Source organism: Mus caroli, chromosome 6 (genome assembly GCF_900094665.2).
Source record: "Mus caroli chromosome 6, CAROLI_EIJ_v1.1, whole genome shotgun sequence".
Lineage (NCBI taxonomy): Eukaryota > Metazoa > Chordata > Mammalia > Rodentia > Muridae > Mus > Mus caroli.
In genome coordinates, this window is record NC_034575.1 from 4,651,299 (window position 1) to 4,665,915 (window position 14,617).

Consider the following 14,617-nt stretch of genomic DNA (forward strand, 5'->3'; position numbering starts at 1 on the left):
GATGATGGCATAATTGGAAGTGAACTCAAGCTTCCAGAGACCTCCTTCATGTTCTCATACCTCAAGTTGTGCTGTAAACTATCAAAGTTAAACATCTTTCGATGTCATTCCATTATTTATTCTTAGTCTGTATTATTACTCATGTCAGCGCCCAAAGTGAGTCTTTAAAGAGGTCAGTCGGCCAAACCAGAACTTGGATGTTGAAGGTCAACCATCCTCTGCTTTCTAGTACATTTAGTATTTTCTTTTTTTTTTTTTTTTTAGTATTTTCTATGTGGAATGAGAAAGATAACATCAGTGTATAGTTATTTTACACCCTTTAACTTTTGAAGTGTTAAGCATTAACTAATTTAAGGGTTGTAGAGCACTCAGATCAACAGAAGTCACATTATATTAAGTAGAGAGAAAAAATTGGATAAACATTCATAGTAATGAAAAATTTAAAGTTCTCCTGTGAAGGTAAATGTAATACTTGAATTAGTCACATACTTCCTCTAAAGGGTTGATTGCTTCCCCAAAACTTCAAGATTGGTGGTTTTCCTGAGAAAACCTTTTATCTTGGGCAGTTTTTTGTTTGTCTTGCAAAGGGACCATACAATTAGCATGAAATTAGAGGTTTCACTTGATGAACAAGCACACCTTTTTCTTTGGCTGATATGCATGTAAGGCATCCTGTATCCCAGCGGTGCACTCTAGAAGGTACTCTTCATTCTTCTGGGTACCCTACTGAAGAAAGGATTCTGGAAGTCACAAAAGAAAGCTTAGTGTGCAGAGAAAGCAACCACACTGGATTGGAATAGTTAGGCTCCTCCCCTTTCCTAGGTTCCAGAGTTAGTCAGAACCCTCCTTTTTATGGCCATCAATAGAGGATGTATTAATAAGACCCCTGTGAGCATGAAAAGTATTTTCTTTAAGTTATTGTCATTAATCATAAATGTATGCTTCCTTTTTGAAAGAATTGTTTTGAATGGTATATGTAGAAAATATTTATGCCTATATATTTTAATTAGATGGTTTGTCTTTTAGAAATACAGCTGACAACTTTGATATTGTAGCACTTACCTGCCAGTGAACACCACTTAATATTTCTTTAAGGCATTGATATTCCTTTTTTTTTTTAAACCAAGAGTGACTCTTTGGTGTTTTAACAGGGAGCAGTATTTAAAGATGAGATCCCACTGCTGTGGGGAAAGTATTTATAGCTTACTAGCTAATTAAGCCTAATTTTTTATATTATATGTTGTAATTCTCTCATGTGTGGCTAATAGCATTCCCTAAAGGATGACAAAATGCCACTAAAATAGTCATCCAGCTGTTACCTTTTTCACTAGAATGTACTACCTAATAGATTATGATTGATACTTCAGTAACAAAAAATAATACAGGCCCATTTAAACTTGTATTTCAGCAGGTACACTTTTTTTTTTAGCAGTGTCTCACTGTGTAGACCTGGCTTATCTAGAAATTGTGTTGTAGACTAGGTTGTCCTTAAATTCACAGTGATCTTCCTGCCTCTTCCTCCCAAGCTGGCAACAGGTGCTTTTTCTTATGCATTTGCCCCATGTATTATTTGAACACAGTCAGTAAGTTACTTTTATTTGACCTGGCAACTCTTAACTCAGAAGAGCTCTGAGTTCTGTGTGGCCCACCCATACTCTGCTGTTTGCTTATTCTATTCCACCCAGCACACAGAGATACAGTGATGACACAGATATTCTTAGGCACTGGGTGTGCTTGAAGGATGTGCTCTGACTTGCACACATAGTTGGAGAGATAAGAAGGGCCAGCTTATAGTTTTCCTCTTGATTTCTCTTTATTTTATAACAGAAATGCTTACACGTGAGTACTGACACATGTCACAGGGCGCCTACAGCACAACTGTTTTCCTCTCTAAGAATATGATCACATTTCAAAACTTTAAGAGTGAATCCTTAAACACATGCATTTCCTGTGAATAGTGAAGCTTGTGGATAAAATGTGGCTCATGCAAAAAGGAAACCGAGGAGAAGTTCACGTCCTGAGCCATCTGTGCAGTCTGTCTGGTGGGATGCACATCCGTCCTTATGTGTTACCAACCTGCTTTTCCTCTTCGGAGTGCCAGTTCAGGGATCACTTCTGTAAGGCCTTCCCTGACTAGCTTCTTCACCCTTGCAGTGAATCCTGCTATCCTGCTTCGGCTTCAGGGTACAGTTGTACTCACACACACATCACAGCATGTTGTTATAGCTTGCTTGTCTGTTTCTTAGAGACCCTTGGAAAAGTTTTGAAGGAAGGACATGATTGAAATCATTTTTGAGTTCCTAGTATCTACTCCAGTCTCACAAACAATAAGCTTTGAGAAATGTTTTAATCTTAATAGAACAACTGTCTCCTTGGTGAAGCTTCATGCAAATCTGCTCTTTCTAAACTGATCTTGTTTCTACCACAGCTTGTTGTGTCAGTCGAGAGTATGAAAACGCTTTAAGGTTTCAACTAGATAGTTAATATACTAGTTCTTGAATTTTTAGTATTTGGGTTTGAGAAAATAAAGTGTGCCCTTATGGAGGGTGTCTTAATGAAATGAGGTAACCTTGACTTTGGTACTCCACACACACCCCCAACCCCCATATAGACCTGAACAGTCTCTTCACTCCTGTCCTTGCCCCATCCCTCCCTTCCCTCACTTCATTACTATATCTCTTCTCTCCCCTTTCTCCTTTCCTTTGTTCTCTCTTTGGTACCCCACCCCCACTACGGCTGTCATCAGTGTGTCTCTTTATAGTAATAAAGTGAAAATATAATCTTCCTACATAAGAAAATTACAGGCTTTGAGTCCATTCCCCTAGAGCCTTACCCAGTTACCAAAGGCACCTGGTTCACAATGCTACAGTCAGTTATATTGATAGCTTGAAGTGTAACTCTTGTCAATCTACATTCGCATTTTAACGGAAGCTTTCAATCCCCAATCTTCAAAAAATTAATAATATTAACATGATATACAACTTTATAGAAGGTATAGGAAAAGTGTTTTTGAGAAATCTAGGCTATTTTAAACACCTTTCAAGGAGTGTGGCAGTAGCTCAGATATTCACATACATAAATGAATAGGAAATCCATTTATCTGCACAAGTAATGGACAGCCCTGAACTGGTGACTGAAACCAGGGGGTTGTGTTTCTTAATCTAAAAATGTCCCAAGTTGTGCAGTCGACAAGTAGTATAATGGCTCCTTGATGCCATTAATGTCTTAGACTTCTCCGTCCCCCTCCATCACCACCTTTAAAGTGTCACACCCATGTGCTCTTGATTACCAGGCATATCTCCATCATAGGAGGAGGAGGTGTGGGCAGAGCCTTTGAGAGAGTAGGCCATTTAAGTGAGATTTTCAAAGTCTGACGCAGCAGCTTTCATCTGCATCTCAGAACCTGCCAGGTTCAGTCAGGGAGTCTTCTCTACAACTAAGGGAGCAGTCCACAAATGTGACCAGCAGCCATAAAACAGTTTAAATTAGGTCACGTAATCTGTTTCCCTTTTCAAAATAGTTCTAAATTTTAGTTTAATCCATATTTCTGTAGAATGTTCCTAAGATGCAGTTATTTTAATGGGTTTAAAACTGTTCAGGAGAAAACCTAGCATGCCCCCTGGCTGGTCACTGCCAAAGGGGCCAGATGAATCACTGTGGCAGAGTCTTTACCAGTCGAGGTTCAGCCATACAGATGTGAAATGCAAACAATGGAACTGTCAAGTGATTGCGTGCTGATTAAATAGTGAAACCTGGCCTTGCTCACTGTAGGCCAGACTGTGTAGGAGACCTGCTTAACAGAGCCGACTAGGGTGGCTTTGGGAGCTAAAGAAGACCTGTAGAATTTAGGACACTAACACGTTTGGCAAGAGAATTAAAGTAAGAGGACAATACACGCTGCATTTATTATCTGTTGGTTTAGGATATTTATACTAATTTCTTTATGTTAAGTCCTTTTTGTGTTTAAAAGTGTTTCTTAATATTTTAGTGGATTCTTTTTTTAGAAAAAAAAATTCTTGTAATATATTCTGATCATGGTTTCCCCTCCCAGGACTCCTCCTGGATCTCCCGTCCCCCAACTTCCCCACCCACTCACTTCTATTTCCCCTCTTTCTCTCCCTCTTTAAAAAACAAACTGGCAGACCAAACAAACAAACCAAAATGTAAAATAGATTAAATTTAAAAACCTTAGGAAACACATACACACAAACAAAACCCATAAAAACAAAGTATCACAAAATCAAAAGCAAGTGGGTTCATGTGTGTGCATGTGCTCACATTTTGTGTGTGTGTGTGTGTGTGTGTGTGTACTGTTTTTATTTTTGACACAGGCTGGCAACAGACTTACAGTCTTTATATATTAGCTGAATGCTAAAAGAATTAGCAAGTGCCACTTCATTCACTTGAGCTGGGTTCATACTGCAGAGAACATCATGTGCTGTTGTCACACATGTAAAACTAACTGACTGCAAACTAAATGGTAGCTTTATCACTATACCAAGCAGTGGCTTTCGTGCTGGTATTTTGTCTCTCTCTTTTTTTTAAATTATTTTTTACACTCCATATTCCATTGGCTGCCCACCCCATCCACTCTCCATTTGTTCCACATCCCACACCTCCTCCCCACCCCACCCCAGTCTCCAGAAAGGATGCTCTCACCCCCCTACCCCACCTGACCTCTAAACTCCCTGGGGCCTCCAGTCTCTTGATGGTTAGGTGCATCATCTCTGAATGAACACAGACCCTGCAGTCCACTACTGTACGTGTGTTAGGCCTCATATCAGCTGGTGTATGCTATCTGTTTGGTGGTCCAGTGTTTGAGAGATCTCAGGGGTACAGATTAATTGAGGCTTCTGATTCTCCTACAGGATCACCCTTCTCCTCAGCTTCTTTCTGCCTTCCCTAATTCAACAACAGGGGTCAGCTGCTTGTTGGGTCTTTTGGTGGGCAGTCATGATAGGCCTCTTGTGCTGGTATTTTCATACATGTGTCTTGTGCTTTGATTGTGCTCACTCCCACTACCCTCTCTTGTTCCCACCTGCCCTTTCCTCTTCCTAAATTCTCCCCTGCTTTCCCATCACACATGGACCCCGTTTACTCACATGCTAGAGGAGAGGAGAGGCATCAGGTGCCCTTGGAGCTGGAGTTTGCAGGTTGTTAGGAGACTCTGCCATGGCTGCTGTGGCCTGCATGTGAGGCCTGTGAGAGCAGCACACACTCCAGCGCTTCCTCAGGAGCGTTCTTCCCTGGGCATTTCTAGTCCTAGCATTATAAGGAGCTTTCCATCCTTAGAACAGCTAGCAATTTTCATAACCGTGTAGAGATAATGATAAATTGCTTAACAGATAGGTCTTTCTAATGTTCATTTTTGATTATAAGTGATAGAAAAAGAGCAAGCACTTCCACACTGGCCTTCTTATCCCAGGCCAGCCACAGAAACTAACTCTATGCAGGTTTGGGGAACAGATGGCTTTTTTTTTATTATTATTTTAATTTTCTAAATGTATTTATTCAGCAAGTAAATTTTAACTATCTTCTCGCATCATGGTTTATAGGAGGCAGAGAACAAGATTCTCAGTGATTACAAATCCTGTGACTAGAAAAAAAAAATGTAGCTCTTTGTTCTTTAAAAGTCAATGAACAGGGAGGAATAGGGCAAATGCAAGAGGAGCACATAAGCAAGAGGAGCTGCATTCAGATCCCTAGTGTGCTGTAGAAACTTAGATGTGGCAGTGCCTGCCAGGAACCATAGTGCTGGGTGGAGACAAAGACAGGCAGATCCCTCCAGCATATAAGCTGGCCAGCGTGGCCAGTGATCAGTAAAAGAGCCTGCCTCCAAAATAAGAGGGAGAGTGCTCGAGACAGACAGCTGGCACTCCCCACCCCCTGCTCTGTGCGCACGCAAGCACGTATGTGCGCGCATGTGCACACACAATTTGTACACACATGAAACATATGTTCATACATACGCTGCTCACATACAAAAGTATGTAAAAGAAATTAATAAATGAATAGAAAAGGTTTAAACATGATCTAGAGTATAACCGTAGTACATTAGATCTCAGATTATAGGTCTGATGATGCAAAGGTACATGTGTCATTTCTACTAAGAGCAATCTAATGAACACTAGAAAGGCATGCAGTGCCCACTGCCAGCCGGCCAGCCTTCAGCAACCCTGCTCACAGAGGTGGAGGTGCAGACAAGATGACTACTCCTTTCTACATCTGAGTTCTTCACTTGGCATGGCAGAGCATCTGCTGTTTGTTCTCTTCTTACCCCTCAGGTCAGGACCTCAGATCAGGCCCTTATCACCTCCTTTCTTTATCACTGTCTTCTGTGAGATAGGTCATCTTCCTCCTGACCTTTGACCTGCTCAATTCTTAACACAGAGTTAAAGACTTCTCTACTTTAAAAACAATGAAGAAAGAAAAGGTGATATTTTCCCACACCTCAGAAATCCATGTCTTGTGTTCCTTAATAACACTTGTAAATATACCTGCAGCTCTCCCAGGCCCTCTAGGTCTGCATCACACTCTTACAGAGTGTTAGAGTCAGTTTCCCTCACATAGCATGTGCCTGCACAGTTCAATGTTTTTTGTTTGGTTTGGTTTGGTTTGGTTTGGTTTGGTTTGGTTTGGTTTGGTTTGGTTTGGTTTGGTTTGGTTTGGTTTTTTCGAGACAGGGTTTCTCTGTGTAGCCTGAAACTCACTTTGTAGGCCAGGCTGGCCTCAAACTCAGAAATCCGACTGGCTCTGCCTCCCAAATTCTGAGATTAAAGGCGTGCGCCACCACCGCCTGGCTCACAGTTCAATGTCTTTGCTTGTTCTGTACTGAGTATAGAATACCCTTTTCGTGGCAGCCATCATGAAGGCCAGCCCAGGATGTGACTCTTTCCACAGAAGCCATCCCAGGTTTCCCCTGACATGTTAGTTCTGTGGTGTAAGCTCTCCCATGCTGCACTGACTTTTACCTTCCAGGTGTTAAGGAAATCATGTCACATCACATCGCCCCTCCATCCCCTCTCTCAAATCGCTTTTATTTTCTCTTTGTCTTCTGTGAGTGTTCAGTGATTTTTGAGCCAACTTTGTGCATTTTACTGGAACTTACCTTGAGCAGGTTCTGTTTGTACTTACTTTCCTTGTATGGTCCTTTGAACCAGGGTTTGCTGTAGTCTGCTGGAGGGGAACATAATAGAGCTACTTCCGTGCATACTCATGAGTGGGCCAGAAGTGCCATGGAAGGTGGGACTTGCTCTGCGCCTCCTTGTATCTTCTAACAGTGTAACTTCATGGGACAGAAGCACTGCACTGAATCAAAGCAGAGAATTTATAAGATGTGTAATCATCAAACACTTCCTGATGTGGCTATGAGGATGTTTTTAATTATACAAGGAAAAATTCAGCACTATAAATATAACTTAGTAGTAAAGAGCCTGCCTAAAACACATGATGTCTAGAATTAAATACTCTGTACCAAATAAGTAATAATAATAAAAAAATCTTTAGAGTGTATATTGGTTGTGAAATGTGTATCTTAAACACTGAAGCACTGATGTGTATGTAGTATAATTAGTTATATTACATTGTTGTATAGGTATTCGTGACCGTGTAAATTAGATAGATACTACTGACCAGCAATTCCCTGTTTATCTAAATAGCTACATTAAGCTACATTAAGGTAGCAATAGTTTGACTTTATAAAAATCTTTCAATAATGTTTTTAGGTCCAACTCATCCTCATGCCATTCTTCCTGGATGCATGCAGAAGATTCCCAGTTCCACTCTCTCACAGACACTTACTTTCTTACATGGTTGTGGAGATGTTGTTGATAGTATATCATCTAAGTTTCTGTACTTTAAAAAAATAGCTGAATGACTTGACGATAAAATCCAACTAAAGAACAATGAGTTGTTGCTTCTTAGCTCTAGTCTCTCAATGTACATTTGAATAAAAGAAATAGGGAGTGGAGAGAGAGGGCTCAGCAGTTCAAGTGTTTGCTTCTCTTCCAGGGGAGCCAACTTCAGTTTCTACCTTGGAGTCTCTCTCTCTCTCTCTCTCTCTCTCTCTCTCTCTCTCTCACACACACACACACACACACACACACACACACACACACACAGTTGTTTTCAGAAAAATTTTATGCATGAAAGAAGTCAATATGATCTCTTAAATTATGGCCCGTATTCAGTCCTTGGAAATTGTACAGTGACATTCTGTGTCATTTTTTTTAAGCTTATTTCTGCTGCTTATGTGACCTCAGCCCTGCATCTGAGCATCTCTGAATACTTGAGCCTGTGTTGAGAGCAGGGCTTGAAGCTCCCATTGTGGATTTTAGACAATTACCTAACCTTGCTGTGCGTTCTCATTGACATCACCTTTCATACCTCACAGGAGTATTGTAAGACTAATGTTTGAGAAGTGTTTTCAGAATCACAGTGAAAGGTATTAATTTGTAAGCATGTCTATAAGTATTATAATTATTAGTCTTAATGGGGATGGTTGTTTAATATGAATTTCTACTAAGTATAGTGTCATATTTTCAAAGGACAATCTCTTTCTTTATGGCCAGATGTGGATACAATTAACCCTTTACCCTTTATTTTTGAAGATACAATTAGTCCATTATGTCTGCAATTAGATGTGTATGCAGTTTTTGCCTGAATAACTAATTACAGCCTTGGTGAGAGTCCTTTTGAAAATGCTGGCCTTTTGAATCTTGACTGTCTCTGTCTCTGTAGTAAGCAATTTATGCTGTGCATCTTTTGGGGCCACGCTGGCTCCTGAATATTGAGGAATTGCTTTTGCGGTTACTGGAGAAAGATTTTCACATTCTTAAAGCCCTGGCTTTGTATTTTGCCATCAGCCTAAAAGGCCTTTAACATGGTTCCAGTTTCAAAGGTTTTATTGATTTTTTTTCTTTTAATCTTGACATTCAGCTGATTTTTCCACAGACTGCATTTTGTGACATAGGTTTTTTTCTTTTTTTTTTTTTTCTGTAACTTTTCCCTGCTTGAAACCCCCATTTCCTTTCTGTCTCTCAATTCAAACATGTCCTCTTCCATTTCTTTCTTCAGTAGGGAGTAAGTAAGGAACAGATTAGCCGTTACCCTTTCATCCCATGCACAGCCTAGTGACACATTTTTACAGGGACCTTTAATGGCTGTACTGTAACTTGCGATTCTGTGGAGGGGAGGAAGCCTGTCTGATAAGGGATGGATAGGGCAGTGGTTTGTGAGTATAGCAGAAGATCATTAGCAATCACTTTATTGATTTTTGTTTTTTAAGACCAGAGTCTTAAAGCAAACTAATGTCTGATTTGACTTTAGACCCACTCCATGAGAAAGAACCCAGCACTGCTTGAGTAACCAAGAACTAGAAACTAGGTGGCCAGAGACCTAAGGTAAAAACAACAATACTGGTCTTAAAAAAAAAAAAATTAATGAAATGATTCCTAATGGTCTTCTGCTATCCTCATAGATCAGTGCCTTATCCAGTCACCATCAGAGAGACTCTCTTTGGCAGCAGATGGGAACAGATGCAGAGACCCACAGCCAGGTACTATTCAGATAGAGTCTAAATTGGATTTCTCTATCCAATCTCTCCCCTCAGAGCTCAGGGAATCCTACAGAAGAGAAGATGGAAAGAGGTTAATAGCCAGAGCTGGTGGAGGCCACCAGGAGAACAAGGCCCTCAGAATCAACTACGCAGAGCTTCCAGGGGCTCACAGAGCCTGAAGCAGCCATCACAGGGCCTACGGGGGTCTGCACCAGGTCTTCCCTGGATAAAATATAGCTATTAGCTTAGAATTTTTATAGGGCTCCCAGCTGTGAGAAGGAATGGGTCCCTGACTCTTATGCCTGCTTTAGGACTCTTCCTTCTGTTGGGTTGCTGTATCCAACTTCAATAAGAAAGTTTTCGCTTCATCTAATTATATTTTATTTTGTCATGTTTGGTTGTTATTTCTCAGAAGCCTATTCTTCTTAATGAGAAACAGGAGTAGATCCAGAGGAACTGGGAGAAGTAGAGGGATGGGAAACTAGTATCAGGATATGTTGGGTAAGGAAAGAATCCATTTTCAACAAAGATTTTTTAAAAAGAAATAAAAAAGAGAGAAAATGTGAAGAGACCAGGAAGATCTTATAAGCGTTGGTGTCCCAGGATCCTAAGGAACAGGGGCAGACAGATTATACTGATATTTGCTGCAGACTTTACTTTTCATTTTACTTAATCATTTACTTATGTGTTGTTTCTTTGTCAGTGTCTCCCCCTGTAGCCCTAGCTATCTTGGCTCTTACTCTGTAGTGGGCTTAGAACTCAGTGATCCTCCTGCCCTGGTCTCCGGTCGTCAGGATTGAGGGTGTGAGCCACCACACCTGACTGAAAACATGTACTCTTCCTCGGTGTTCTCCACTGATAATCACTGGGCTTGTCTAATACCCTGCTACCACCAAGATGTAGTCAGAGGTGAGTAGAGGTGCAGGCTGTCACCTAGGATCTAGAATAAACAGCTGATGATAAGAAAGGAACTTTCTCTGTAGACTGCAGTGACTGTGGTCTAAAAGGTCGCAGGAGTGTCTTGAAGGTAATGATCACATTAATTAAGAATATCAAGGCCGGCCGGGCGTGGTGGCGCACACCTTTAATCCAAACACTTGGGAGAGGCAGAGGCAGGTGGATTTCTGAGTTCGAGGCCAGCCTGGTCTACAGAGTGAATTCCAGGACAGCCAGGGCGATACAGACAAACGCTGTCTCAAAAAAGAATATCAAAAAATTTTTTTGTTGTTAATTCTTAGAAAGTTTCTCTTCTAACAGCAACTAACATAGGTAACCATCTGAAAGAAAAGAAAATTTGAATAAGAACTTGTTGATGACATTTTTATGTGAGTTAAAACATAAAGCTACCAATACACAACCAAGATCAGAGAAAAGCAGTTGATTTAGGAAGAGGTATAATTACCTTGTAAAGGAAGATAGAAGAGATATCCATAAAATATCAGCTTTACGCCACATAGCAGAAGGCCCTGAAAGATAAGTAGAAAATGCATACTCAATTCAGGTATCAGTATGACGCTGTTACATGGTTTTGATAGATAGTGCCAGAGCCATGCTGTAAAATTGAACAGGCCCCAAATTGTCAGATGAGCAACACAGTGACAGACCACAAGAAAGGAGATGTGTTTAGAGATATTCCCAAAATTAAAACCAGAGTCTTCTCTGCCTAGGAGTGGAAAGACCAGGGATTACACATATGGGGATACTGGGCTGTTAGCATTTCTTAGTATTGGCAACAGTCCTTTCAGAGATGGGAGACAAATGACACACTGTCAGATGGCTGAGTGATAGAGCACTTGCCTGATGTCCAGGGTAGTGTGAATTCCATCCCCAGCATTGAATCGAGAGTTAGTCAGAAACAAAGAGGTAAATAGCTTTAATTGAAATAGGGATGGTGTCGGGAAGACTACAGGCATGAGAGACCTACCTATGCTTTGGTAATTGTGCACTATGGCACATTTAAGCACATACACTGAGGTGGCAAGATAGAAAGCACATTTCTGAAAACGTAGAACTTCTGTGTTATGGGAAGGCATGCACATTCACTAACGAGCAAGAGCGCACCTCTGCATGCACTTCAGACTAGTTACAGTTGAGGTGCAGCACCTAGAGCACAGCGACTGTCTTCTCAGATTCCATGTGAAATGCTACCGTGACAACATCAGAGCACACAGGCTTCTCAAACTTGAGCTTATTAATTTAGCTCACTCTACTGCTGGTTTCCAAGGCGTGGCATGGATAAACTGTGGTGCCTCCGCCTAGAGACTATGGAGCTCCAATACTGTATCCCTCTCAATCCCAAATAACCTGATAGGACTCTATCAGCCACACCATTTTATTCTCTTTCCAGTCTTTTTGTGTTTTCAAGTTTTTCATATCATCAGCTAAGAATTTAATCAGTTTGTGCTGCTATAACAAAATATCAAAGATTAGATAGCTTAAACAGCAAATTGCTTTTCTTCAGAGTTGCTGAGACTGGTCAGTCCCAGACCGAGACTCTGTCACCTCCCTTTTTAGGAGGCTTCTTGCCAGTTGCTGCTTCTTCATGGTACGCTGTTTGGTCATAGAACAGCGAGCACTGTGCCCTACTCTGATAAAGTCACAAACCGTCCCTCATGGTTTCATCTCTTCTTAATTCCTGGAGGCCCCTCTCCACATGCAATTTCATTGGTATCTAAGTCTGTAGAGTGGGGAATTATTTGGGGATTGAGGAAGGAGATTCATATGATCCATTCCCAAAGAAAAGAGTAAATCCATGACCTAGGGAAGTACTATTACGTAGGAAAAGAAAATCTCTCCTTAGCATTTGTTTTTAAGTAATATGTAACCACCGTATGGTAAGCGCCTTGGAAATATCCATTCTTCCCTTCTGTTTCTAAGGGAATCTGTAGTAGAAATTCACAAATCATTCTGAAATCAAATTTGACAGTTTGTGATGCAGGAAGAAATTTTAATTGTTTGTGGTGGTAAGGATTGAATTCAGATGTTTGCATATGATCTGCAAACCCTGTACTACTGACATATATCCCCAAATCCACCAGAGATAATCGTGAATATGGTTTCTGGAGAATGACACCACACTTGTATCTGCAGAAAGCAATTTTCCTTTTTTTTTTTTTTTAAACCCATTTTACTTAGGAGATATTTCTGAAATTTGTTTAAAATTATTTTGCTTTACTCCAAAGTATTGAATAAATCTGATATTTATGAAAAGGTTTTATCTGTCTAATGTAGACACTCAGAATTTAATTTTTCAATCTAAATAAATTATCTGTTCTAAAAACTTCATGAATTAAATGCTTAGTCATGGTTTTTCTTAGTTATTTGAAAATTTCCTAACAGTGTTTACACAGAGCTTTTCCTACCAAGCCAACTTTGTGTCCTTGCCTTTTTTTTTTTTAATATTGGTTTGGCATAATGTCATTTATAAGAGACTCTTTCCTTCAGCATGCTGCTCTGTTGCTTTGTCCCTGGTGAATGGAAATTGGTGCCAGAGTGACTACCACTTGGCTGATCATTTTTGCTTCTGGCTTTGTTGGATGTAAAAATATTCTTTGATAGTGGTTTATTCATACTTCTTTTACTAGAATCAGACTCACTTTATTTAAAAAAACTTAAAAAATTGAAATTGTTATCTAAATACTTGAGAACAAATTTCTTTAGGCCCCCTATAATTATAAGATGCTTAGCAACTTTTCATTTGACAGTCATCTTTTGATGTAATTCAACCAAAATTAATTAAAGCCAATGAAAAATTTATGAACATACTACTAGAATAAAAAAGAAATTAAGAATTTTTTGATACTTTTTGGAATCAATAATAAGATATGTATATTAGTGTCTTTAAAAATAACATTATCTAGGCATAGTAACTCATTCTTTTAATCCCAGCATCAGGAGGTAAATGAATCTCTGTAAGTTCAAGGCCAGTCTAGTCTACACAACATGCTCTTGGACAACCGGTCCTACATAGAGAGATCCTGTCTCAAAAGTCAGAAATAAACAAATAAATAAATGTGACTTTTAGAATTTTAAAGGTCTATCTTTTTTTGACAATTGATTTTAGTAAAGTCTGTTGAGCGAAAATATATCAACATAAACATGATTAATCTGTGCTTTACCATCTCAAAAGTAAAATAAGAAAAAGTACATAAGAGTAATGTTTTCTAAAAGATGCCACATTGTGGCAATTTTACTACATTGCAGTAAAACTGGTAATTGGGCTGAAGTGTAGTTCACATAGGAAGTCGCCAATTCATTCATCATTCTTGTGTCTAAAGTGCACACAGCTTGGTTAAAAGTATTAATCCTATCAAATACATCATCCTACCAAGGTAGAGAACACTCAGCTGTCACTGTGGTGCTTTCCCAACATCCCATAGAATGTGTGCTAAGGTGAGCTCGCTCTATCTGCGATGCTCACGAGGCATTTCAGTAGTTATCTTTCTGGTGCTGTTAATGGAAGGGAGGGAAAGGTTTGTGACATCTTGCTTAGTTAGAGTACACATTACCTTGATCCACACTATCTGGTTTAGAAAACAGAAAGTCATTATATAGATTGTAATTGGTTCTTTATTATCCAGTCCTTGAACATAAAGGAAAAGAGGGTGAGAAAGTCAAGTCTTTCAGGTTTTTTTTTTTTTAAAATAGGTGGGTTATCAGTATTTCTTAAGGAGTGAATTTTTTAAAACCATATATACTTTGACAATTCACACCTTTCCTGCCAGCTCTATTTAAACTTCATTCTCAGTTGGCTAAAAAGAATAAAAATCATTTCACTTGTCTTCTTTGCCGGATTCGTATGGTGATATGAGTCTTTCTTGGTCTCATTGTGGTCAGATTCTGTATGACTTTGGCTTCTTAGAGTACCAGGCTTCCTGTAAACTGAACGGTAATGCTAAGCACAGAGGCCTGGCTGACATCTTCTCATTTTATTATTAGATAGAAAGGTAGTGATAACGTAATAGAACAGAGTGTTCCAGAAGCTATGTTAATAGTCAAATAGCAAACAAATAGCCTTGTTTGTTAGCGCATCTGCTTCTCACAGTATTGTAGAGAAAGAGC

At 39.7% G+C, this 14,617-nt stretch overlaps 1 protein-coding gene across 3 annotated transcripts in view; it reads left to right on the forward strand.

Annotated features, from left to right (window-relative positions):
- Positions 1-14,617, forward strand: part of Umad1 (UBAP1-MVB12-associated (UMA) domain containing 1) — a 194,037-nt gene that overhangs the window by 126,634 nt on the left and 52,786 nt on the right. The window contains exon 4 of one of the 3 annotated variants that reach the window (XM_029478777.1): positions 9,479-9,556. The exons of the other annotated variants lie outside the window; for them this stretch is intronic. Coding sequence (XP_029334637.1) covers positions 9,479-9,556 — 78 coding nt within the window. The remainder of the gene's footprint in view (positions 1-9,478; positions 9,557-14,617) is intronic. 3 annotated transcript variants of the gene reach the window in all.